We start from the raw sequence: 27,248 nt of genomic DNA on the forward strand, positions 1-27,248 counted from the left end.
TCCCTTATAGTACAGATAGTGAGCAGTTTATGGAGATGATGCAGATTACGATGGGAAAACCTGCTACTCACAACAAAAAAAGATGCTCCTAGCATTTAAGACTTTTATTTTATCTTTTTGATTTAGTATCTAGAAAACCAGAGTTTTCGTCTTTTTCTTTTTTTTTTTTTTTAGTCGGCGGCTTTGCATTCAAGTGTTTTATGCTAATCTGCCCGGAAACAAAAGGAAGAGCTTAGTTCAGCGAGACTTTGTGACTCCTCCTGTGGCTAAGACAGATCCTGCTGCTCTGTTGCACACTCACATGCACAGACAGACACACGTGCATACACACACACACACACACACACACACACACACACACACACACACACACACACAGAAACTCATGCACATTGACAGTTTTTGTATAGGGGCAACTAAAGTCAGTTTGTTAGAGTTGTAAAGTGCAATCTTTTGAAGACCCAATTCGATGAAAAAAACATTTTTTTCACATGTTTTTGTACCATTTTTCAGATGATTAAGGTAATCTATTAAGACAATTAAACGTAAAATTGCACTTTTGAGTATTTCTTTATGTCAAATTGTTGTGAAATCAGGAGCAGACGAAAAAATGGAGTGGAAAAAGCTCTTTTTTTGTGATGTAGAAAATACGCTAGGCGTATCACAAGCTCCCTGCTCTGCTTCAGAACAGAGAGGGGAAGGGGGGTGGAGTTGCTATGTGCAAAAGTCCCGCCCCACAACTCAGAGGTGAATTAAGGAACTCCTGCCGGTCAGCTGTCCTAGAAAATGGCAGTTTTTAAAAATGTTATGGCTGAAAAAATGCATAATTTTAACTAAAAGACCACTGGTAAAGCTTTAAACATACTTATCAGTTTCAACCACTTTGATCTTGGTCTAAAAGTAATTTAAGAAGGTTTCCAGAAGTTTCTTTTTGTTCAATATCATGGTTAAACTGTGAGAATGCTTAAACATAAGAGCTTCACTAAACTTTTTACTTTTGTCTTTGTAAATTCAAATACTGTACATCATGAAAAAACGTGTCCATAATAATAATCTTTTGTGCTCATACATCAGCTAGAGGTGATCCGACGGTTTGATTTTCTTTTCCTGTTCACAAATCTTGTCTTTTATGAGCCGACAACTTCCTTAAAAAGATATGCTAGATAGAAAGATAGAAATGCAGGTTTCATACAGTATTACTATTGTAGCTTTAAGAAGCTAGTATTGATGATTTTTAAAATATTTATCAACAATAATGCTAATATTGACTTTTTGCTGGGGGGGCGGCTGCCCCCTCCTCATCCCTGTACATTCGCCCCGTTAAAAAAATGAATTCCTGTCATTTAAATGTAAGATCGCTGTATAACAACTTCCATAAGTACATATTACATTACAGTTTATTGATTTTGACAAAGTAGGTTAAAATTCTTTATAATTAGGAATAAGTTGTGCGCTAAAGGTTTCTAAAGCTGCATTTGATTCAATTTAAGAATGTTTTTTCCAAACCTTCTGGGGTTTATGAGGGGAAATGATCCCTGGTTTAGAGCACAGTCCATTTGCAAGATCATTATCAATGTATAGAAACAATAGAGTCAGAAATTTAAAACTGGATCAAGTTGAAACGCCTAAAAAGAAGCTTATGGATGAAACTCTACTATACTATTTTTTTTTCTATTTTTTTCTTTTTTTTTTCTCCACTTGTCCTGTCCAACAGCTAGGCAGGCAGATGAGAGCTGAGGGCCTACTATACTAAGTGTTGGGGGATGGAAGATGGGGGCGGAGCAAACAAATTCAAAAACGCTGCAGTTAAAAAATACATCATCGTTGAGTGTTTGCACCTCGAGCACTGAAAGGATCAAAGGGTCAAGTGCTCCAACGTTTAGGTAAGGTAAGGATGAGTGCAAAAACAAGCATGAAAATTCACATGCTGAGAAGTCGAGCATGGGGCCAAAAGGCGCCTAAAGAAAGTTGTTTTTTGTTGTTTTATGTACATATAATAAGAGGTCCTTTTGATTGAGCAGTTAGATGAGCCTGGGTCGGGTCACTAATGGATACAGGGTGCCACCACAGGGAAGAGTGAGCCGGCAGAGTCCCAGTGGTGTAAGACACAATGTCACAACACCACCGTCTTTGGGTAGAAAAAAAAAAATAGACGGAATAATGGTTGGTACCACTGGAATATGCAACAAGCAGTTTGCAAGATCCTGGTCTTATCATCCAGATACATTTGAAGTGTTTGTGGTCAAAGTTCCCAGGTAATAGAAGGCGAATTAGTAATGAGTCCCAGCCAAGTTTAAAGTCTTTAGCTGTCATTTTAAGCCAAGTTTTAAAACTTAGGGTGTGTTCATACTGGGCTCATTTGGTTCCTTTAAAGTGAACCAGAGTTCCCCCAATGATCTGGAACAAATTTTTAGTCTGAATACAACCAAGTGGACCTTGGTCTGGGACCAGGAACCACTCTCATTCCCATCTTTCGAGGTGGTCTCGGTTTGTTTCCAATCAGACCAAGCTTCGGTTCGTTCTGAGATTCCTCAGTCTGAATATAGTCCAATCAACCAAAATGGCCACATAGCTCGCCGTCATGTGATGTAAAGTAGGAAGGAAGCAAAGGATGAGCCACGGACAAATGTTAAGCAAAATCGTTGTGTTATCAAAGAAAATAGAAGAGCCCAACTCCTGACTTGTCAGAACGTTCATTTTAACATGGCAGGAAACACTTCTGCATGCTTTTCTGTTTCTCATTACACGGCAAATGCACGGCACTGCTGTGATGTCATCCTAAAAGCTAAGCCTTGTGCTATCCAAGGCGCATTAACGTTGGGAGTAGGGTCATCTGGAACCCACAAGACAGTGCGCTGGAACTTCTTTTTTTTAATGATTTATGACGGCAGACATGTAATCCTGTCAAACTTTGTCATGAGAGGAATAACACATAACCTTTAGCATACCTCCACTGTCCAAGAAAAAAAAAAAAAAAAACGAGTAAAAGACGTACCTGACGTTGATACAGACGTTCAAAATTGGGCAGCGAAATTAAAAGTTTGAATAAGTGAACTATCCTGACAACGACTGCAAAGTGCAGGACTTCCATAACTTCTGCCTCTAGTTGCTTTGACTAAAGACATCTTTAGTCATGTGGTTTTGTTAAAAGTTTTGGCCCGCAACAGGAAAGTCTGCTTAACGGCAGTCTGGATGCAGACCAAACACAAGGTTCAGGACTCGATCTGGACCAACAGATTTTTCCAATCTGAAAACATCATTATAGTTAAAACGAATATTTTATTGTCAAGAAATTACTTTGAATTACTTGTTGGGACAAAATGGGAGCCAGTTTTAGTGTCAAAAAAACTAACAATAATTATCGCGCTATAGGGTGTACTGTCAATGAATGGTCTGTTTTTTAAATGATGTTACAAGGTATCGGAATATTAGGCACATTAAATGAGACATTAGAGTAAGATATATGTTCATCAATTAGTCAGACTTTATTAACTGTGTTTACAGTCATCCTAAAACTTGTTTATAAAACGCTACAAGTTAGCCATGTTAGCCACAATACCCTTAACTCATAATTTGTTCGCAACAGGTTAAAAAAGCAACCTAATACCACCAAGACAGACGTTTTTGTGACTATGCTAACTCCCAATCAACATGCACTTCCATTTTCACTTTGTATTAACTTTCTTAGGCTTTTTACAGTACAAAGAGCTTATGATGCAAGAAAAAAAAAGAAAACCAACATAAACCACACAACTTTGTGGACGTTTTATTTTTTAGCAAATTTTTGGACGGGCTTAACATCTGAATTCATTTCCAGCTATGAAAATAAATCACTTATGTTTTTGCTTTCAAGTAGATGCTAAATTAAGGTGATTTTGAAGCAGTAAGATCTGCATCAATAGGCATCAATGGGGTTTATGCTTTGAGACCTGCGAACTCCCAGGCATATTTTAATGGGAGGATGCACATTTTCCTAGAGACAGCATTTTTTAGGGTGTCCTCAATGATTTATTAGGATCCTCTCTAGAAAAGAAAAAAAACTATTTATGTAAAGAGGAAAAATGTGTTAAAAATTACATCAGAGAAAAGCAATATGGGAGTTCATGCAACTTTATTCAAAAGCTACGTCCTTTGGCTTAAAAAAAACAGGATGTGCAAAATCAAGCAGAGGGATCAGTTTACAAGTGACAAGACTGACGCAAGTCAAGTGACTTTGAAGCTCTGCTTTGCAGCGCTGCAAGCCTTAAACAAAGCATTGAGAAGCAGAGGGCAACTTTCATTTTCAAGCATGCGCTAATGAGGTTTACAATGAGCTTTGAGGGAGATAGAGGTTGTCAAAGTCAGAGCATCCATGCCCGAGTCTGGCAATGTAATTTTATTAGTGTGTGAATTTTCCCTTAGTAACTATTTAGTGGCAAATACTCATGTTAGTCACTGGAAGGGTAAATAATTCTCTCCATATATAGCTGCATGATGCTGTTTAAAATACAGACCATGCATTAAAAATGTGGCTCTAATAGTGCAAAGACACATTGTACACAATCTTTATAATTTTCAATTGTAAAGGGAAAAACCCCCCACTGGTTTACTAGTTTTTATTCATTTCATTTGCAGAGTCTTGTTTAACACAGAAATGTGCACGAACACAGTGAAAATGGCCTGCAGAAACCCACTTCAGTGTATTTGTTTTATTTTTTTTGGTTAATTCATTCTTCTCCATGGGAGGTCACATCAACATTTAAGCTTTAACATCGGGGTAAATACAATCCAAACTGCACGCGTGTGATACAACCACGGTGTTAAATGAGGGTTTAGTGTCGCATGGCGGAAGCTATATTGGCTGCGAGTGACTGCTCCGGAACACCGCTATTGAATTAGCTGCAAAGCTGGAGCTTATGCGAAGGAAGGAAATGAAGAGGCAGAAGAAGAGGAACCGATGATACAGAACCTGAGATCAACAGCTAAGCTAAGAGCAAAAGAAGGCAAGCGAAAACGTGTGGGTTTGTCATCCAAAATTAACTTTGGTGACATTTTGCAAATATTTTACCAGTTCAGGAGGGGGCTAAAAGTTGCCAAAAGTGGTGGACATGAATGACTTTTATGTTCAGACAATGAGTAGGTTAGGCAGCTTGGTCATCTAAAGGCAGTGTCACACAGCTACTACAAACATTTTGCGCACGTAGAAAAAGTGAGATATATCACTAATGAACCTTGTCAAAACCACGGAAAAAGTATGTCTATAGCACGCTAAGTTAGCAAGCTAAGTACACATAAATCAATGTAGAACATCAGCCGTGCGTGATTTTTGCGCCATTTATTTGCAACTCATTAGTGATTCCTGCGTTATTTATGAAATTTTAACGTGATATATATGACATATAGACGAAATAACAGTTAAACGTCGGTGGTACATCAGAGAAAAGGTCTTTGTTTTTGGAGGGCCAAAAATTTGTGTATGCATCTCGCAAAAAACATATACAGTTGCGTACAGATTTACGTAATAATTGCATATAAAATACGCTTAAACTACGTTATTCTCTACCGTCCAACATTTTTGAAACTGAATTCACGTAAAGACCTGTCGGCAGAAACCTTTGACGGGCGTCACTTATGAATTACGCATGTCACGCGTGTATCACGAAAGACCAAAATTTTATACGTGGCAAATGTGCAAAATGTACGTAGTGGCTGTGTGACACAGCCTTAATACTAAGACTGTGGGGTCCTTTGTTGTGCAAGAAAAGAACTGAAAGAAAGAAAGAATAAAGTGAGTTATCAACAACTGTCACAAATCCACCAACACAACAACAACACTGCAGTTTCAAGCTGAGTAAAAAACACTAAACTGCATGATGATTTTACCATCTATTTGCAAGCAAACGGCTATCCTTTGGTTTTAATATTCCGTAATAAACATTTATACCTTTATTTAGCTGGCTTTACTTATACTCATCATGTTCTCGTGGCATTTTCTGATCTATAAAGAAAAATTAGCTTAAAACTGTATTTCTTTATTCAAATTGTTGTGAATCAGCAGCAAAAACATGTGGTTTGAAAAAGATTTTATATGTAATGTAGAAAATACGCTGGGCGGGCCACGAGGTCCCTGCTCTGCACTGACCAGGAAGAAAGCAAAAGACAAGCAATAGAATGGGTTCATTTTTGTGGTCATATGTTGAAAATCGCCTTCACTGCCTCACTAAAGTATTACACTAAAATAACCTTCAAATTTCCAGGTGGGCAGGTGGACAAGTTTCCAATTTTTTGCTTTTTAACTAAATGTAGCTTGTTGCTCTTTGGATAGTTGGTACCGGACTGTTTTATCTAGAATCTGATTCAGAAGAAAGCTTTATTTTGGAAACCTACTGGATTCTCTCCACCACATGCGACAGATGTTAAAAATACCACTACTTTTAAAAATGGCTTAGCCGACAGAGAAATTGAAACCCCCAAACTAGCAAAGTTAACAAAAAACAAAAAGTTTCTTTTCACAGAAAATACTTTTTTGTTTTGTTTTTTCTTTTCTTTTTTCTTTCCTTTTTAACTTGTTCTGTCCAACAACTGAGCAAACAGATGAGAGCTGAAGGCCTTTTGGGTCGGACAGGTTTTACTATATTTTACTGTATAACCCCATTCTTTTTATTTTTTAAATATTTTTTAGTTATTTGTTACATTAAGCGTGTGTGGGGAGGCAGAAGGAAAAAGTGTGAGGGGGGGTTGAAGAGGATAAAAGGGAGAGGGGGGGGGGGAGTGGGGGATACAAGCGCCGATTTGAGTAGGTAATTTTTTTTAGCTGTGTAACAATTATACCAGAGACTTCAAAATAAAAGACAGCTGCACTTAACACGAAAAAACCAGAAGTCTTTACTATTAATATGGATTTTTTTTTGCAACAATTTTTCCCAAACAGCATAATGATAATGCATAATATTCAGCAACTGGGTGTTATGAGGATGCTGCTAATAAAGTTATTCAAATGGTCAAAGTTGGCGTGTGAAAATGTTGCCACTAAACGGGTTCGGCTTGAAGAAACCTGGGGGACCATTAGTCTGTCTGCATTCACACTGTAGGCAAACTGCACCAAGATTCACTAGCAAGAGAATGGAAACCCCTTTTTATTCATGTTGATTATCATGGACTTATTACAGTCACATGCACCGCAATCATCGTAGCCTAAAGCAAAACACTTCTGTGTTCAGAGTGGAATAAACAGATGCAAACAAGCCAGGAAGTGACATTTGCTTCCACGCTGACGCTGCTGTAATCAGGTTATCGTGCTGTGTTGGCTCCTCAGTGGAGGAAAAGCTCTTAATTCAATTATCTCTTTGTAAAGAAATGTGTTGCAATTTGTAAATTATGTTTGAAAGTGACTGTTACTGCGGAGCGACTGATTGCTTTTATCTGAAGTGAATTAGTAGGCATATCTGATGGAGCTCACACGAGCTCGCCCAGTGTGTAATGTTATGCAACAAAGCAATAAACTATCCAGTTTAGCCACAGCCAGTCAAAGGAGGAGCTCAGCGCTCCATGCGTTTTGATGGGGTTGTGCATTTTTACCATCCTGCTTAACATGGTCTCTAACCCACTCCAATAGAAAACGTGTTTTTAACGTTCTTGTAGCTTTTTTCTCATGATAGAGAACATTTATCCAGCTAAAGATCTCACTCCAACTATATAATTTTTTACTATTGTAAAAATCATTCCCAGTGGTCTTTAAATTAGGACTATGTGTTACACTCTACTGTTATACTCTACAATCTAACATAAAAGGGATCCATTCGGTTGGTCAAAAACGTGAAAGGGGCCATCCGATTGGTCAAATGCATAAACGTATTTATTTGATTTGTTAAACGCTTCCATCTGCCATAACATTGCTTTAGCACATTTAAGGTAATCATTCATCGCAATATTTTCACCAAATTTTGAGATAAGCCTATTTCACTGCTTGATATAGCGATAATGATAAATCTGCGATTTATTGAGCAGGTCTCATGTCCTCCATTTTTAGAAATGTTAAAAACACCAAAAACACAATTTTCATTAGAGTTAGTCTTTTAAAGCTGCATTTCTTTATTCAAATCATTCTGAATCTGAAGCTAAGGAAATACATGCAGTTTGAAAAAAAACAAAACAAGCTGTATTAGTTATATAGAATCCTAAATCAACAAGGCACAAGCTACCTGCTCCGCTCCAGTCTGATGCATCCACCTGTAGATGACCAGAAATGTTAGGTTGGGGGATTTAGGGGCTGTAAGCTAGTGGGAGAGAGTGTAAAGAAAGGGCTCTCAGCAACAGGGATGATCATTTTATTTGCAACATTACATCTACAAATCTACAAATACATTTTTTTTAAAAGTGCTGATTTTTAGTTGTTTCAGGAAATTCTTATGATATCTTCCATGATTTCATGTCATCTCCTTTGTTTAGAAGGAATTTCTTATTACAAATACAAAACTTTCTTACAGACGGACAAAGTGTTTTTTTTTTTGCAGATTCAAAACATTTTAAATTAAATTTCTTATTACAAGGATGGACAATACTTTTGCAACAAATGTAATGTCGTAATGATCAGAGAGGGCCTTTACTTTTTACTGCAGCCTTTTTATTTATACCTTCTGGCAAAGTAATAGTATTGAATGGATTTAACTAAATAGAATTCTTTAGCTTGAATCAGTGGATCAAGGAAAAAAACAACTCATTCAAATGTATATAAAGTCTTAAATAAAAGACAAAATGAAAAAATAAAATAGAATTTAAAAAAGTACATAGATAACTTTTTATGTGATTCTAAAATGGAGAACTGATTCTAAATTGGAGCCAATTCAGTATCGGGGGTGTTATAATGGGGTGTCTGTGCTGATTTTGTCACTTCAGTGATTAGCCTTAAGAGGCTTTTAATTTGAAGCTAATGAGTATTTGTTTTAGCAGTCAAGCGCATACACTTTATGTGATTAGGCATTCTGATAGAGTAAAAGCGACAGCCTGTACAGATGTTGGATAAATGGGCTGGAACAGGCTAAGGCTAAAGCGGAATGCGTTCATACTCCGGATCCCACTCGCATGCGTGACGATTCGGTGAGAAAAACATGAACACGCAGCTTCATGTGAAGGCACCCGTGTATGCCAGCAGTGAACGACACAATGAATGCCAACACAACTTTTGATCTGAGTCACACAAGAAGACCAGTGAAGGCTTCAGATCTTTAATGGATTAAGTTGGGATTCAAGGTAATCACAATGTGAAGCACAAATAGGTTTGAAGAAAAACGAAACCGAAATGTCATCACACATTGATTGATAAAGTTTATATATTACTTCTGTAAAAATAATTGGAATTTCCAATTTATTTATCCTAATCTGCTAGCATTCACCTTTTCTCCTATTTTCTTGCATTTGTAGAATTAATTCTTCCCCTTTTTCTTAATTTTGCTGCATTCTGGAAGTTTCTTGCCACATTCACTGCTCCTCTAGAGGTCTACAACCTGAGGCTCCAGAGCCACATGTGGCACTTTGACCCCTCTGTTGTGGCCCTCTGGTTATTTTTTAGAAGTTACTTTAAAGTAAAGCAGCTCAGACAGTTCATAATCAGTTAAATTACAATACATTTCATGTTACTAAGTTCCTGACTACAGTACCCATAATGCTCCAATAATCCATTATACAGTTGCAGTTTTGTAGTTTAACAAAGACAAACTAAAACATTTTGACAGGTTTTTGAGCTCTATTTGCCTGTCAGAAGTCAAAGCTCTGTCTCCCTCTCTGGTCACAGACGGGAGCAGTCTCCTAGCAACCCCAGCGCATACTTTCTGGATGCTGCACACCTGACTCTCATTCACCCAATCAACCACAGCATACTTAGCCACTGCACTGAGCTGAGTTCAGTGTGAAGTATTGTTTGTGCCACTCTGCCTTCCTTCCTTCCTTCCTTCCTTCCTTCCTTCCTTCCTTCCTTCCTTCCTTCCTTCCTTCCTTCCTTCCTTCCTTCCTTCCTTCCTTCCTTCCTTCCTTCCTTCCTTCCTTCCTTCCTTCCTTCCTTCCTTCCTTCCTTCCTTCCTTCCTTCCTTCGCAGTCTTTTGTCTCTGTTTGCCTGCCGCCGGCCCCGACTCTGGATCCTGACTACGCTGTCTCTCCTCTGATGATTTTATGCCTGTTATCGACCCCTGCCTGCCTCACCCTGATTTAGCTTTGTGGACTTTTAGCTGAGCTAATAAACCTGCTGGATTTATTCTAGATCAGGGATTTTAGGATCAGATCATGGATTTTAAGATCAGATCATGGATTTTAAGTCCACCTCATGGTTCAAAAAATATGGTAAGGTCTCATCATTAGCCCTGATTTAGGTTGGTTGAGATTTAGACATTGCTAGAGATGAGCCACAAACTATATATTTTTCCGGACACTACACTACCCACTACATTTACTGCATTAAGATGATCTTATGTGACAAAGGGTGTCTTTTATTTTGAAAGGAAGTCAAATGAACCTCTGTCAAAATGTTTGTTTTATTTTTGCCAAAAACAACAGCTCATTAATTTTTATCACAATAGTAACAATATTATTAAAAGCAGTTTTTTTGGTCTGACTGGGTTGTGATCAGTGAAAAATCATCCTAAATGGCTTTTTAAACGTTGAACTGCGCAGACCCCCAGCACTAGATGATCTATTTTTATCCTAAATCAGTTAAATATTATATTTTTGTTTCCAATATTTATCTTGTTGCTCAATTCTTTTCTTCTTGTTTCATCCTGTTTTTTTCCCCTTTTCTTTTGGCTGACCTTTCACTTAGTCTGCTCTAGCTAGTGTCACAATGTTTTGGTCATTTGTCATACCAGTGTCGGATTTGTGCTTGTGGTATTTTTATCATCGCGATAAGTGACTTTTTTCTTTGGTTCCTTAAAATCAGTTTGAATGGTTTTTTTTTTAACCTTTCAGTTATTTCATCTTATTTCATGTTTTTTTTTAATCAATAACCAGTTTTATTTTTCATTTTTTGGTAACAGTTTAAGGAAATGGGTAGAAACAATCGAGAAAAAAAACAGGAAGAAAATTGGACCATTTTGCAGAGCTGTCCATTTTATTGTGCAACTTTATTGCTATTTTCTTTACACACACGGAATGCACCACACTCTCATAAGGTTTGTTCATACTTCAAGGGAAAAGCAAACAATGACAGAACAGCAGCCGCGCTCCCGACAGCTTGTTCTCAACATATAACTACAATTTTGTACAGGCTTTTATTTTGAAAACATGTGATCACACAGAAATTTATACTATTTAGTGCCAACAAATAATGTGTCGATTTAAAAGATTACCCACCGAAATGTTAAAAAAAAAAACAGTGAGTTGTGCTGAGTGAATAATCCTGATTGAAAATGGGTAAAATTGACTGTTTTCAACCACATCAGAAAGCAGTTAGACAGCATGCTGGTGGTTTAATTAAGGAAGCTGGCACTTTACAAATATGCATGTCAACTTGCAGCTGCTGTTTGTGCTTCCATAAGGAAAAAAAAAAAGAAAAATTAAATTTTCAAATGTCTGCCGCCACATGATTTTACAAAGATTACATCTACTCCCAATTACAGATCCAAAAACTCTTAGACACCCACTCCAATCTTCTTTTGATCGATTTTTAAAGTGGTCCCAATGGTCTTTTAGGTAGAATTTTGCAGTTTTTAGCAAAAATGAAACAAATCTTTGTTGTTTTCTGTGAGATAGTTTCTGCAGAGCGTCAGTAATTCATTAGAAATTTGCCTTTGCTATTTGAGCAGAACTGTTGGAGCAGAGTAATGATGGGAACATCGATACCAATTACACCAATTTTGGTATTAACTACTCTATTAAAGTAGTGGTTAGTAATGTATAATGAGAAAAATAAAAGTACATGTGTCATTTCTAGATATGTTTGGGTATTATTACTCCCCCAGCCCACAGCATATTGAACTTCTCCATCTGTCACATGACCAGAGAAGCCGTGAGTTGTGTTACCCTTAGCAACAAGAACAGCACGGCATTTTGTAACATTGGACGTTAAAGTTGTTACCTGGCCAGTTTTTGGTATCGGTAATTAGGATAAATTATGTTATGCCAGTAATTGGTGGTATATCGAATCTTAAAAATATGGTAGCACCCGTCCCTTGTGCAATGCAGCACCGCCCCCTTCCCCTCCATGTTGCTGAGAGCTTTCTGTTAACATGCTCAAGATGCTAAACAATATTAGAGCTATGCAGCTGTCTTTTTCAATCTGCTTTTTTTCCCCCTCTGCTTCTGATTCACATCAATTTGAATTAAAAAAAATCATCAGAAATGCAATTTTGAGCTAAATTTTCTTATTATGTCTTCCATCATCAGAAAAATGCCACAAGAACATGTTAAAAAAAACACCCAAAAGCACAATTTTCAGCGGAGTAAGCCATAACTGTTCAAATGTGAGATGTAAGGTTGGAATGGGACCGGTTGCCCCCTTTCCTGTTTCACCAACTGATGGAATTTGTCACATAGTCAATAATCCAGGTGTCTAGGAAGCACTCCATCTGTGTTTTTGTGGAGTGTCTCACCAAATGGTGCTGACAGAGTCTTGTTTAACTCGGCGGAGAACCAAGCAAACAAAGAGTCTGACAGCTTGACCCGCTTTTCCAGATGAGAGTTGACTTTCTGAAGCAGGGAGAAGATTTCATTTGAAAGCCCAGGACAGTAAGCCAACTGTTATGGATCCAAGACAGAGAGAACACGAAAAGTGCAAACTGCTGATGCCAAAATAAGTGATTTATTCTGTCTTTGTTTTTTTTATAATTTCCAGGCGGTGTGTGCATTGCACAGTCCCTGAAGATCCCAAGGGAGCCCAGACCAGGAGAGTTTGACAAGATCATCAAGAGACTGCTGGAGACCTCCAACGCCCGCGCCATCATCATGTTTGCAAATGAGGACGACATACGGTTTGTCATTTTCCGTCAATACACAGAGATAATTATTTGAAAAACCTTATGTTGTGTTAGAACTGATGTTTGATGTTTCTGTTGGAGGTTCTGAGCTCCTTAATTCTCTTCTTTCTCTGCAAAGCAGACGAGTTCTTGATGCAGCAAAACGAAACAACCAGACAGGTCACTTCCTGTGGGTGGGATCAGACAGCTGGGGATCCAAGATTTCTCCTGTGATTGGTCAGGAGAGAGTCGCGGAAGGGGCCATCACTATTCTTCCCAAACGAGCATCCGTGGACGGTAAGGACACGTGGAATGCCTAACGCTACGTTCACACCGGCCTCAGCTGAAGCCATTACTTCCAATAAATAGTCCATGTAAATGCGTGTTTCAGGCTTCCATGTTTGCGTTCACGCTTTGCCATGCAGCTCAGTTTTCAACGGACGTTGAAAGTTAAACCAGTTGAACTTTGACCAATCGCTAAAGCTTCTTCCAACTGTGAGTACATGCGGTAGTATCAGGTAGTGACAGTCGGATATGCACACCGTATGCTAAAAGTGCGTTCAAGAATCCGTGTATACAGACTTAAATCACAGGTTTTTGTGTTTCTTTTGTTTTTTTACCTGGGTTTGTGTCGAGTCCTTCCTGATTGATCAAATGAAAAGGGAACAACTAGAAACGTTTGATTCCTTTAGGGAACATTCCTTTTCCAGGAGTCGTCCTCATTTGCTCCCCTTCAAAGCTCCCTATTAGGTTATCGACTCCCCCGAGGGCCGCAGAGGCGACCCCATATGAAATCAAAGTAAGAGAAAGGAAAAGAAGTGCCAACAATTTCAGGTCGGCTTCAGCAGCCTCACTTTCCGTAAAAGGAGCCAATAGAATCGTGTAGTTCTGAGTCAGGATTGATGATGGAACCATACAACACCTGGCAACACGAAGCAACTTCACCAAATAACTCAAGTTATTCTAGACCCTGATTGTGACTCATAAATGTGTTTTTTTTTCTTTCAACATTATATTTATGAGCACTGTTAAGTAATATTTTATCCATCAGAGTGGAAACTTTCTTTAAAATGAGTTAACGTTGAACAAATGATGGTTCAGTCAGAGGTTCAAATCTATTTTAATGTCCGGAAACAGGAAATTGACTTTGTCTAAACAGAAGCAATAAAAGAGATAAGTGAGATGTCCCTTTTTGTAAAGATAATTACCCTGATGTATTTACACTATAGAAATAAAAAAAGCCAACATGGATTTATGGTGCAATAAGTCCTGTGTTATTTTAGGTGACACATTACTGCAAATTTGATACGTATGTGGCCACATCTGCCTATTCGATTAATTGTATTTTGATTTTGACTATTTTAGACACTAACATGTGTGTTCACCTACCAATAGAAGTCGAGAACAACCATCTCTGCTAATTCTCTTTTTAGCTCGTAATTTCATGATAGCAAGTTTGGTTTTGTCAAGGATTAAAACGATCTCTTGATTTTCTTTAGGAAATGTCTTAATCAGCCATAATTACGAGATATTAACAACTGTTTTCTCAAGACATTAGAACAGAAGGATAGTTAGTTGTCTGGAGATAGCAAGAAAAACATGGGTTTTTCATTGGGAATCACTAAATGTTCCTAATTTTCTTTTTAACCAACCCACTGATTACTAAAGTAATCAATCACTGACTGTAAATAAAAGAACTCAACTGAGTGAATGTAATATCACACATAGACTTACTTCTTACAGTGTTCATTCGTAATACATCTGTAAAAAATTTAAGGGACCACAATTTTTCCCCCTTTTTCCACATATAATCATGCATGTCCAGTTTTCTTCGGTGCAATATTCACAAAATGTGCGTAGTGACTGTGTTACATGGCCTTTAAAATAAGTAGTAGCGTGTTTTTTCTAGTTGTGGGAAGCAAACTGGTACAAATGCGCTTCAGTTCAGAGCATCGAGTCCCGTGTCTCATTTTTATCCCTTGTTTTATTCCTGGTTTGATGGCATGTCGACTTCAGTTGAGACAGCTGCTGCCAGAGTGTTAACACATAATGAGTTGATCAATTAGTGACGATCCAGTGTTTGCATCTTGCAGTTCACATTTCCCACAAACTTTCAGGTTATTGTATGGATCAAATTAGGATGGGTGTATTTCATAAACAATTTGTTTTCTCGTGATAACGAGATATTAAGTGGTTTTCCCGAGAAAACGGGCAAAAATGTTATTCTGTTATCTCGAGAAATTTGAATTTAGCACTTCAAGAAAACAAGCTGAAAGCAGACGTGGCTGTTCTCATGTCATGCGGATAGGTGAACAAATGTTATTGTATGAAATAGTTCTGAGTCAAAAAAAGTTTCAGGGTCCTATTAAGCTTGGATTCTGCATCACCTTTATTGTAACATTTAGCATAAAAAGTTTTAACAACTTGATCATTTTAGTTTAGAAGTGAGAATTCCTATGCTCAATCCATCCAACTTAGGGATGGAATTTCCGTTCTTATTTGTCTTCTTTTTAACATCTGCAAGAGTCAGAGAATGATCATATTAGCTTTTTTTTGATCATGACATGACAGTGGGGTGCAAGCGGTCCCACATGACGCGCCCCCTGTTGCGCCACACAGTGAGGGAACCCTCTGTTCCCAGCAGTCTACCTGTCAGATAAGCTGCACAGGTATACACACGATCCATTTTGGTGACAGAAGCCAGGATCAATCAGTGCAGCTCTTGTCAGCTTTATAGACAGTCAGATGTCAGTCTGATGCCTTCCCACCCTGCATGTGATGTTTCAACAGCAATTTGCACCCACTTTTGTTGGGTTATGCAGCTTAGGCTACATGAGGTCCACACCTATATATTCTCAAGACCCACTCAGATAAAAAAAAATGAATTTTTGGTCTTTTAAACATGTTCTTGTGGCATTTTTCAGATAATGGAGGATATGTATTACGAAAATTCAGTTTAAAATAGCATTTCTCAGTATTTCTTTATTGTAAACCAGGATCATACAAAAAATGCAGTTTGAAAAACATATTTGTGATGTAATCAATACTCTGGGCGGGCCACAAGCTCCACTCCATTCTGATGCATCCACTTGCAGACAAATTGATCCATGTACGTCTTTGTTTTCCTCGTCTGAGCTGGAATCTGGATCAAAACTAGATAGCTCCATTATGGCTCGCCATTTTTTGTTGCACCAGTAAACAAAGAGCTTTCAGCAACAGGGAGGGGAAGAGGGAGCGGACTTGCTCTGCGCCCACAACTCAGAGAATTTCTTGTAAAATAACGGTGCTCTGCAGAAATTATGTTGTAGAAAATGACACAGATTTGGGGATTTTCGCTTAAAACAGCATGATTATAATTAAAAGACCCCTGAGAAATAAGACATACAATTCTTTAGCGGCAGCGACTGCAAAATTACAAGAAGCGTGCCAAACGGCACTTTGCCTTTTGACGAAGAAGCCCAATTCTTTTTTTTTCTTTTTTTTTTGGAGAGAAGAAAATTTTTCTTTATGAAAGTTTTAAAGCCCTGAATTTGAAGAAGAGTTCAATTATTTGGAAAGAAAAAAAAGAAAAGAAAAATAATGTGTTTAAAATGGTCCAGCGAAATTGGCTTTCCAGTCACACACTACTAACAGGTGGTCAAAGAGCATTACTCAGCCGTGAACGGTGATTTTTTTACAAATTTTTTTAGTGCTGGCACGCTCTGTTACCTCTTTCAGCTCCGCTGCCCTGCTCATATTTAATGAGATGTAGGAGCTGTGATGAAGCTTCGATCCAACTGGAAACCCTGCTTCATTGGTTGTTTCTTTCTTTTTCTTTTCTTGTTTAGCGTTCGACCGGTATTTCCGCAGCCGCTCGCTGTCCAACAACAGAAGGAACGTTTGGTTTGCTGAATTCTGGGAGGAGAACTTCAACTGTAAACTGGGGATGCATGGAAAACGCCCAGGAAGCCTGAAGAAATGCACAGGTACAGACTCCGCCCTTGACCTGCAAACATGCGACCTGCGTCATGATAAGTGATGGAATTTTGTTTTTAGTTAACTGCCAAAAAAACGAAAAAAAGAAATTAGAAGTGTTTTTTGGAATTCAAGAGATGTTTGCTGCAGAAAGGTTTTACCTTGTTTTTCTGTCCTTGACTTTTAATAAATAGATTCTTTTATACCGGTTGACATCAAATATGTCCTTTCTTCCTTAAAAACAAATTTGTTTTGATTTAGCCTGAAATGAGAATTACCAGCCTACTTCTCGGTTCAGTTTAAACAACAACCTTACCCTTTCAAATGACCCACACTCGCCTAAGAGTAGAGATACTTGAAACCTTCAAACCAGCAGCATGGCTCGAATGGAGAGCCCAGTGAAGCTGTTGATTGTAGCCAGGCTCTCATTGGAAAAATGACAAACCAGGCTCAGAAATGCACTTACAAGTGACCACTTCCAATGAAAAGTCTATGTAAATCCACGTTTATGTGCATTTACATAGTGTGCTTTTATTTAGGTCAAAGTAAACTATATTGTCAATCTCTATGATGTTTTCACATACATGGAAATTGAAATTACGTTTCTCTTCAAACTCCAGTCTAAACAGGGAATCGAACTTCAAAAATACAAAATAAAATAGAATAAGACGAAAAAAATAAAGTGACTATAAAAAGAAAAAAAAATTGTGACTGTTGAACAGATCTTCATTTTTTATAGCACCAGTGAACTGGTGGAAGGTGCAGTTCATTGCTGATGAGGTAGAAACGCCTTAAACGCCTTTTAAAAAAAAAATTGCATCAGTTGACCAGTCAGGGACTTGGATTTGGTAGTGATATATGGGTAGCTTCCTTTTCAAGGACAGGGAAGTACCAACCGGTTCTTGGAGTTCTTTGACATCAAGTCTTTCATATATCGGAATATAGCTGGGGAAAAAAAGCCTGGAGCAAAGATTTGCGAGATTTGGTCCATTTTGAAATTTCACACAAAGCCTCTTCCAACTGTGAGTACATGCGTTAAAAATGGATAACAACAGTTCAGTGTGAACATCATATGCTGAAAGTTTGCACAAACTGTGAGTACATGCGTTAAAAATGGATAACAACAGTTCAGAGTGAACATCATATGCTGAAAGTTTGCACAAAAACCCACGTTCAGTCTGTTCTTGAACACATGCCTGGTGTGTACGCAGCATAAGTGAGTGTGATGTCATTCATAACAAATGCCCTACTCCAAGCAAATGAAGTCAATTTAGCCGCCATTATTCGCGATACGGGCAGCAGAGTTCATCAATAAGCAGTGATTGGTCCAAGTCGGTCTGAGTCCTCATTTCTATGGCAACCAGTCTTACCAATCAGGAGTGAGCTTGTTGGAAGGCCACGCCATAATTTGCAAATGAAATGTTTCAAATGTTCAACGTGGGTGCCAGTGGGAAGCTCATACTTTTATGGAGGAATCTGATTGGTCAGTTTATACTCGCAAAAAACAAAAATATGAGAAATAAATAAATAATAAAACACGCAAAAATGGTTATTCTGACAAATAGAAAAGTAAAAGCTGTTTATGTCTCTATAGAGGTCTATTGGATTTTAGCTACTTGGAATCAACGGGTACTTCTCATTTGGAATGCAAGGGGGGGAGGGGTCACTCAGTCCACTTTTTCTTGTACAGTTAATGATTTTGCCAGAAGTTGCATTAATTATCTGTTGGGTATTTTTCTTGTATTTTTTTTCCCCATCTCATATCAACCTTTTACATACCGTACTCATCATTCTGTACCTGTGGTCCGTTTGCTTCCCCTCGGTGAACATGTGCATCAAAGACTTTTACAGGCCACATCATAAGTCACACGCCGCAGTCCCACTTTGAGCAGATTTACTGCTCCTCTGAGACGCGACCTGTTGGTGTGACCCCTCCAGTTTAAGGGCTGCTTGATTGAATTCGTAACCTTCGGTGTGTGCCACAGAGAGCATTCCCTGGTTGATGCCTGCCATTAGTTCACATAATTAGGTTTATAGGGGCTGTGACTCCCATTGACCGTCTATTAGCAGGTGTGGCGTCTGTACGTGGGTGTGTGTACGTTTCTCGGGCCCTGTTCTATAAGAGTCCATTAATTCCAAGAGCCGGGGTTTGCAGCCTACACATGTAACGCAGGAGCCAATCGGCAGCTTGCTGCTCAAGGTCGCCGTGGTGACACAGCTGATAGGGGAATGAGGAAATAGCAGTGATTATTGGGTGTCGCTGTGCTCAGACGAAGTGATAAATATAAAGTGCAACAAGTGCAAAACAGAAAAATAAATTACTTTTTTTTCTCCACATAAACCGGTAAGATTAGTTATAAAAAAGAGTCATTGAAAGAAAAAAAGGAAGTCTAGAGGATCAATGAGATAGCAGAAAAAGGAATTGAGTGTGACACATTAGTTTGGGTTGAACTAATTTAAGATAGTTAAAATGGTTTTCCTCTGTTTTGCAAATCTAGAGTCCTAAAATGAGCAGAACACAACTGACGGTTGTTGCAACTCACCATGTGGTTTCCCGAAAAACTACAAATTCGACAGTCACAAGATCAATAAAAAGACTGCACCCCTTTGTCGTTGCCACCAGCATTTATTAGGGAGTCTTTCACAAACTTTAGTTAACTCCACTTTGTCAAGTTGAAGCTTCAGGAATTACCTTATTTAGTTCACCAAAAGCTGTTTAGCTTGTTTTAATGAAAAATCCATTTCAAATCTAATGATTAAAAAATGTACATTCATCCTTAAAGTATATTAATTTAGGATTTGAGTGTATAAATCTTGTTTACACTCCATCCCAAATTTAAAGTAAAAGTGCTGCTAGTTTATTTTCTAACAAATGTTTTATAATGCATCCTAACTTAAGATAAAACTTTTTTCTCTAAAAGCATTCAAAAACGTATTCTAATGTCATCCCTCCAACATCTGCTCAGTATCACCTGTCTATTAATAATAATAATTATTTTACTGGAAATTAAGGATAAACTTTTAGCTTTTTTTGCAATGAGAAAACAACAAACAGCAAACCGACTACTTCAAAGGCAGAAACCTTATTACAAACCTTTCAGTTCAAAACCATCTTTCTTTTATTCTCTGCAGTTTCAAAGATTAGTTGGAGCAAAAGTAAATGGGATCTCACATGTTATGTTTTTTTTTGTCTCTCCTGTTTCTGTAGTTGGTACTCTCCACCCTCTTCCTGATAGAAATAAACTCATTTACATTTTTAGAGCCTTTCAGCTTTAAGCCTTTTATTTCTCAGCGAGAGATTTACATGGACACTGGAAATGGAAACTCTCAAGTACCGACACTGTCAGAAATAGCCAGTGAGAAAAAAAGACACTTTTTACTCACTGGTATAATTTGCTTAATATTAAAACTCCTTCATAGAGTCATTTGTATAACAAGAAAGTTTGATATTCCATCTCAAAATTCATATTACTTTAAGGTTTATGAAGACGCCCTGTCATATTTTGACCCCCAAAAAAATGAAGAACTTGCAGTTTAAATGCTTTTGGTATAACAAAACAACCTTATAATAAATAAAATTTGCGTTTAGACCATAAAAGCACAAAGTTTATTTGATAAGTAAAAAGATTGTATAGGGGTAAAACTTAAACCTGTTACTACCCCCACCCCCCAAAAAATTTGTAAATTCTGCTGCTTTGTATTTTCAACTTGTGTTTTTTTTGTTTCCATCACCACCCTTTGCTTTCAATCTACAATTTGCGGTTTCTATTCAGACTTTTCGTTTTCCGTGTTGACTGAATAATAACGTTGATTCAGTCGCCATTTTCCCGCCACGTTGGAAGCAGATGTCTTCCATAAGCCGTTATTGGTCTCTCTACATTTCTATAGCAACCATTCTCCAATCAGGAGTGATTACGTTCAAAGGCCACACCCTTTCCACTGAAAGCGGGCTCGGGAGAATCTTTCAATCAAACGCTTCGAATGCTCAACGCCAGGCCACCTACTTTTTTTGAAGCATCTGATTGGTCAGTTTATAACTTGAATAACTTGCACCGCAGCAAATGTATCAGGACAAAAAATTAGGACTTGCAAGAAGATGTAGAAGAGCAATAGGTAGCTGAGCAAGAATGGTTATTCTGACAAATAGAATGAGGAACAGCTGTTTATTTCTCTATGGAAGTATATGGGATTTCGGATTCAGCGGGTACTTCCTGTTTGGAACCCGAGCAGGGCGGGTCACTCAGTCCACTTCTTATTTTACTTTGGGCCTAATCTTTTGTGGGGGTGGAGCTTTAAACCCATTGGTTTCCGCGGCATGATTGACATCGAGTGAGGTTTGGGGCTCAAATGGACACAAAGTCCCACCCACTTGTAAAATTTGGCTCAGCAGTGACAACTGACCATCAGAATTTAAACTGTTAACGGAGGAATGAAAGCAATGAGCGAGAGAAAAACACACACAAAAAAAATTGCAGGATTGAAAAATAAAATTATCTAATGTACAGAAAAATCAGCCATTATTACCCCCCCCCCCCCTGTCATTAATAAAGTATAGCTACAAACTAAAACTACATCGCTCTTTAATGACCACCTCATACTTAACCCATATGTTTGGATTATATGTGTAAGAAATGCTTTCAAGGTTGCCACTTTTTGAATACTGTCATTTTTTTCAAAAAAACTTTATTACTTATGAACAGATAAGAAAAAAATAATTTAAAGGTGTTGTTGTAAAAAAAAAAAAGAGCCAAACAGGAACTATTTGTGTTGTTGTCAACAAATAGGTCACTTTTGGAAGATTGGTACATTTTAAAGCTGAAAACTTTAAAGAAATGTTTTATCTTTTGCTAACTAATAACTTACGGATCTTTAAATAAAAAGAAAAGAGTGCATTCAGAACATAACCTAGGGAAGAAAACACAGCCTCACCTCAATGCTGTATGCAGGCCAGAACCAATCTTTGTTGCGAAAAGGGAAAAGTGAGGATCATATTGGGTTTTATTTTCCTTCTACAGAGGCTGTAAATAGCAATGTTACAACCAACCCCAGTCTTCCCTCCTCGGATGATTGAGATGCTGGAGAAAGACGTCTGAAAATGTGCAGTCAACTAAAACTAATGTTTGTCGGAATGCTGGCTGAGGCGCACGTAATCTCATAGATAAGCTCTTACACAGACGTGTGTTCCTCGCAGTTGCAGATAAAATCCTAAATGAGTGCAAAAGCTGACTGTTTTAGCGGCTTCTGCTTTATTTTTTGATTTTTTTTTTAAAAGTCCTCTCACTCTTGTGATCTTTCCACACTGCTGGGCAGAGTCTTTAGATCACCCAGCCCCAATAACCCAGAAGGGGCAGTTTATCAATTCCTTGGTAGCTTCCGTTTGTTCATAGCTTATCTATGACAGCAGAACCAGAGCAGGTCTGCTCCCTAATGGGAGTCATATGGCAGTAGAACAAAGAGAGTTGACAGATCTCAAATAAGTTCCCTCAAGAGTTTTGTCAAGCCCTCCCCTCTTCAAATAATCCTGCTTTGCAGAAAGGATTCGCCTCTGTGCACGGAGCGTGACAGCGGCAAACTGTCCCTTCACTGAAACCATAAATCCTTACATGCTTTTTTTACGCTCTGGGATGGACACAAACATATTAATACCCCAAATCAGCCATGGAGACACATATGGGCAGCGGATAGGAATCATGCTGAGATTGCACTTTTTTTTTTTTTTTTTAACTTGGGTGCATCAGTGGATTCGGTCCACCAGTGAGCAGCATCCACTGGGAGACGATGAGCCAACAGAGGGTCGTTGCTCTGTCACAAGCTAACCCCGTTTGGGGTCCGTTGGTCCGATGACGTGTCAGATAGTGATTGGTCTGGACAAATTTCTATACTACCATAGAAGAAGATATTATGCGGTCAGTTGTAAACAAACAGAGCTCCAACACAGAGCAAGATTATCTTCTAAACGTGCCTTTATTATTACGATTATTATTAAATGCATTTGCAGCCGAACGGACTGCGTTCCGAACCCGTCTCTGGACCGCACACTATAACAAAGCATCTTCCCTGCCTGCGAACACGAAGCTACGAGACTCCAGCTGCTCTGATCAGAGACACGGTCCGCTTGTGTGGAGCAGCCGGTTCATTCTAACAGCCACAGATCTTTTTACAAAGTGGCTTGTCGCAAAATCTCTCTAGTAACACTACAAGGAATAATGTCAGATACAACTTATGAAGGAAAAGAACTTTAGGTTACAAAAGGAAATGTGAAATGAAAATATGTAGAGCCCGAGCAGTTCTCCACGCTACGTATGTTGTCCAAGTGGGGTTACTGTAGTGTGTTACAGACGTTATCCTCAGTCGAAAGGACCCCGAATGGTTACTGCAGGCCAAATGGTTATGGTACCTACACCGTATCAGGAAAAAAATGGTGACTGAATTGACTTTATTTCATTGGACCCTGGAATAAGCTGCAGAACCACCTCACCATCCTGTCCGGGACGGCCAAGTGATGCAGACGCTCGGATGGTTTATAGAAGAACCTGAAATAACCTCCCCACTCAGATATATATTTCATTTTTAAGGACTGACACCACCACAGTAAAGTCTCACATATTCTTTGGGCTCTGAATGTGGATCTTTTCTGTCTTCACGACACATTTTGTGATTTGTCGTGAACACTGGTGAACCGTCACACTCACTCGGCCCAGTTTACAGAAAAGGTCAGTGGTACCTGGTTAGGCTCAAGAAACCCCATGACCCAAAACTGGACTACAATGGGTATAAGGGGTGGGTGGATGGATGGATGTGTGTTTTCTGTCTTTACATTTAATTTATTTGACCTTTTCATAAAATATGAATTATTTGCTTTTCATTTTACCATTTTATCCTTTAAAAAAATTTGTTTTTGTTTAAAAGTTCAAATTGCAATGTTGTCATGACTACATGAACTGTAAATATGCCTCCCAAAAGTAAAAGTAACACATAATCGTTCTAAATAAAATCTGTCTGTAAATAATGGTTTATGGTGCATTGCTTATACTAAAATAGCACTGTTCTACCTTGGTTAAGGTCCAAAAGACTTTACAGTCACAGTACCATTCACACACTGATTGTGGCAGAGCTGCCAGGCAAGGTGCTAGCCAGACCACCAGGAGCAATGCAGGGTTCAGTGTCTTGCACAAGGACATCTTGTGCTCAACACGGGGGTCGGCAACCCGCGGCTCAGGAGCCGCATGCGGCTCTTTAGCGCTGCCCTAGTGGCTCGCTGGAGCATTTTCAAAAATGTTTGAAAATGTAAAAAGAATGGGGAGATAAATATATTTTTTGTTTTAATATGGTTTCTGTAGGAGGAAAAACAAGACCCAATCAATCTTAACGTTTTCCAATGCTGCAAGAATGTGTAGAATAAATATTGTAACGCCCAGCAGATACGTCACTTGTAGCGGGAAATACAGGAGCCAAACTGTCAACAAGTTGAGCTGTCTATCAACTGGCTGCGCTGGAGAACTGTCCGTGTCCCATACACCACACGCCTTATAACAGTCTCAGAGAGGAGGAGGCAGAAAGAGAAGCTGAGAACGCAGTCCCCTTCCTCGCATAACAAGCCCATTTATGTCAAACACACCACATTGAACATTTCACAGGCGTAATCAACCTCTCCCCCTCCCACACTCATGGTGCAACATAAAGAAACAACACAACAGGAAGAATAAACTAAGGTGGAACAAAAAAACTGCCAAATGAAAAGAAACGTGGGCAAAAAGAAACGCTCATGCTGAGCCTTAATTAGATCAGGAGACCACATCCCACAATCCCTTGCTGCTAATAGACCTAAAATGCACATGAGCGCCACTACAATATTAAGTTCCAACATTTCTGTCAACGAAAATTCGCGTCATAGCCTGCGACACACGTTTCTACCAGCAGGGCTTTTTTTTTTTTTTACTTTTTACTTTTAGCGGACCGCTGACGGTGGCTGATGTAAATCGAACCACCTTCAGTTCCGCGCATTGCTTGATGAAGTTGAAAGCGAGTATTCTGATCTCCTGCTACACAACAAAGTCCGATGGCTGTCCAGGGGTGACGTTTTGTGTCACTTTGTCGTCACACGCGAGAACATTCCTCAAAAGCAAAGACCTGAACTACCCGCAACTAGAAGATACTGAGGGGCTGGAAAAACTGCACTTTTTGGTGGATATGACTTTGACAAGCCACCTAAACGAGCTGAATGAAAGTCTGCAGGCGCCGCATACGCTTGAAGCTGTTCTGTCATTCGAACGCACGCTGACTGTCATGGGGCACGCATGTTCCATTTTATTGTTTTGTGTTCGAATCCTCAAAATAAAGATGACATCAAAAATCGGATTTCTTTATCACATTTCTTTAATTTTATCAAAGCAATGAAATATAATTCATTGATATTGTAATGAAGTTAAACTTGCACAACAGAGTTGTCACGTGACGCGTCGTTCTCCGCAGAATGCACTGCAGGGCAAAAAGACATTTTTCGTGAATGCTCATTATGTATTTGTAGCAACTTAGTCATTTTGATAGTAGGCTAATATAGCTAATATAGATACATATTGCATGTGTTGCGTTCATTATAAGGCTTAAATAGGGCTTTTAATATTTTGCGGCTCCAGACATATTTGTTTTTTTGTTTTTTTCGTCCAATTTGGCTCTTTCAACATTTTGGGTTGCCGACCCCCTGGCCCAACAGCAAGCAAGGCAGAAGCCAAATCTGCAACCTTCTAATCAGGGGTTGACCGCCCTACCTCAGCACCACAGCCACTTTTTATAGTGTATTATGAAATTGATGATTATATTTTATCATGAGCCCAAAAACACATTCACAAAAAAGCATTTACATAGATTTTTCTTTGAGAGTAGCTAATTGCCGAGGGCGGTGTGAACTTAGCCTGAGAATACAAGATATTGATTATCAAAAACTAAATAGAAATGTAAAAGATTTCATAGTTCCCTTTAGCCAAACCAAATATCTAAATCTAAAAACAAAGTTACTTCCTGTATTGTTTGTTCCTCTACTCAACAACCCCAATACCATGCTTGGTCAAACCAACTAGAGCACTAAAATAAAAACTTTGAAACGTATTTCATTGATAAACATGACAAAAATAATAAGACTGCTACTTAAGTTGTGGCTATTTTAAATAATAAAGTAGTGATGTGGATTAAAACAGGAAGAAAAATAGTTTGGGTTTTTGCAAAACCATTTGCAAAGCAATCAGCAATCATGTATGTTTCATGAAGCTGCAGTTGTTTGCTCCTGCTTTGCTCATTATAGATGGATTGAATGTTCTGGGTCCAGCCAGACTCAGAGAGATGTACCGAACAAATAACGTTAATGTCTCTGCAATGCAGAGGGAATTGTATAACCGGAATATTTAAACAAGTGAAAAATGTCTAAATGTGTGACCGTAGTTGAGTCAAAAGTCTCCTGGTCTCTTTTCCTATTAGGAAGATTAACATGAGACTGTACTTTCTTTAGCAGCTGCATAATGAAGGTAGTGCTTCAGCTTCTGACTTAATAAGCCAAAGTTGAAGATTGCCAAATGTTTGCCCAGACGCCCTCACATGGAGCTCAAGTTTGACATAGATTATTAATATTTCACAAAGTTTTGGAAAAATCTCTTCTAAAAGCCTCTAAACCAAGTGTGTCAAACTCAAGGCCCGCGGGCAAAATGTGGCCCGACATGTCTTTTTATGTGGCCCGCGAGAGCATAAAAGTTTCAATTCCTTAAAATAAAAATGAAAATTGGTGTGTATTTATTCATATCCAGGGGGAACTGGACTTAAAATATCGGATTGGGCAACTATACATTAGGGCTTAAACACTGTCCATATAACCTAACCTGACAGAATCAAATTTAAAAGGATTTATGCAAGAGTAACAAGCAAACATATGTTTTCTATGCAACTGTAATTGTCATTTTAAAAAGTTATAATAAATAAATAAATGGGTTATTTAACATTAAGGAGTAGTTACGTTTATTTTTCATTACATTACATCATTACATTAACATGTATAAGTTATATTTGGTCTTTTGAGGACAACCACTATGCTGATGTGGCCCTCGGTGAAAATGAGTTTGACACCCCTGCTCAAAACGATAACTGGAAGCCCCTGCTCTAAGAGCACAAAGGTACTTGTCTTTACTGAGCAGAAACGATACTTTAGAAGATGTAAAGTCTGTCCAACACTTGTAATCTGTCCATGGAAGATGCAGACGGTAATTAGATCCAGACTCATCCACACGTTTGTCCAGTTTTTTCCACCGAGCATATTCTAACGAGGTGGATATGGACGTGGGCTCATAGGCTTAGGAAACGATTCCCTCCCTTCTGCAGAGGCTTTAGGGCTGA

At 38.5% G+C, this 27,248-nt stretch overlaps 1 protein-coding gene across 6 annotated transcripts in view; it reads left to right on the top strand.

Moving 5' to 3' along the window:
- The window catches only part of grm8 (glutamate metabotropic receptor 8), a 318,855-nt gene that overhangs the window by 208,083 nt on the left and 83,524 nt on the right, over nucleotides 1-27,248 (top strand). For all 6 annotated transcript variants that reach the window (XM_011491064.3, XM_020714307.2, XM_020714305.2 and 3 more), the window contains 3 exons: nucleotides 12,797-12,932; nucleotides 13,060-13,214; nucleotides 16,745-16,882. In XM_011491064.3, coding sequence (XP_011489366.1) covers nucleotides 12,797-12,932; nucleotides 13,060-13,214; nucleotides 16,745-16,882 — 429 coding nt within the window. The remainder of the gene's footprint in view (nucleotides 1-12,796; nucleotides 12,933-13,059; nucleotides 13,215-16,744; nucleotides 16,883-27,248) is intronic.

The sequence above is a fragment of the Oryzias latipes genome, chromosome 23 (assembly GCF_002234675.1).
Source record: "Oryzias latipes chromosome 23, ASM223467v1".
Taxonomy (NCBI): Eukaryota; Metazoa; Chordata; class Actinopteri; order Beloniformes; family Adrianichthyidae; genus Oryzias; species Oryzias latipes.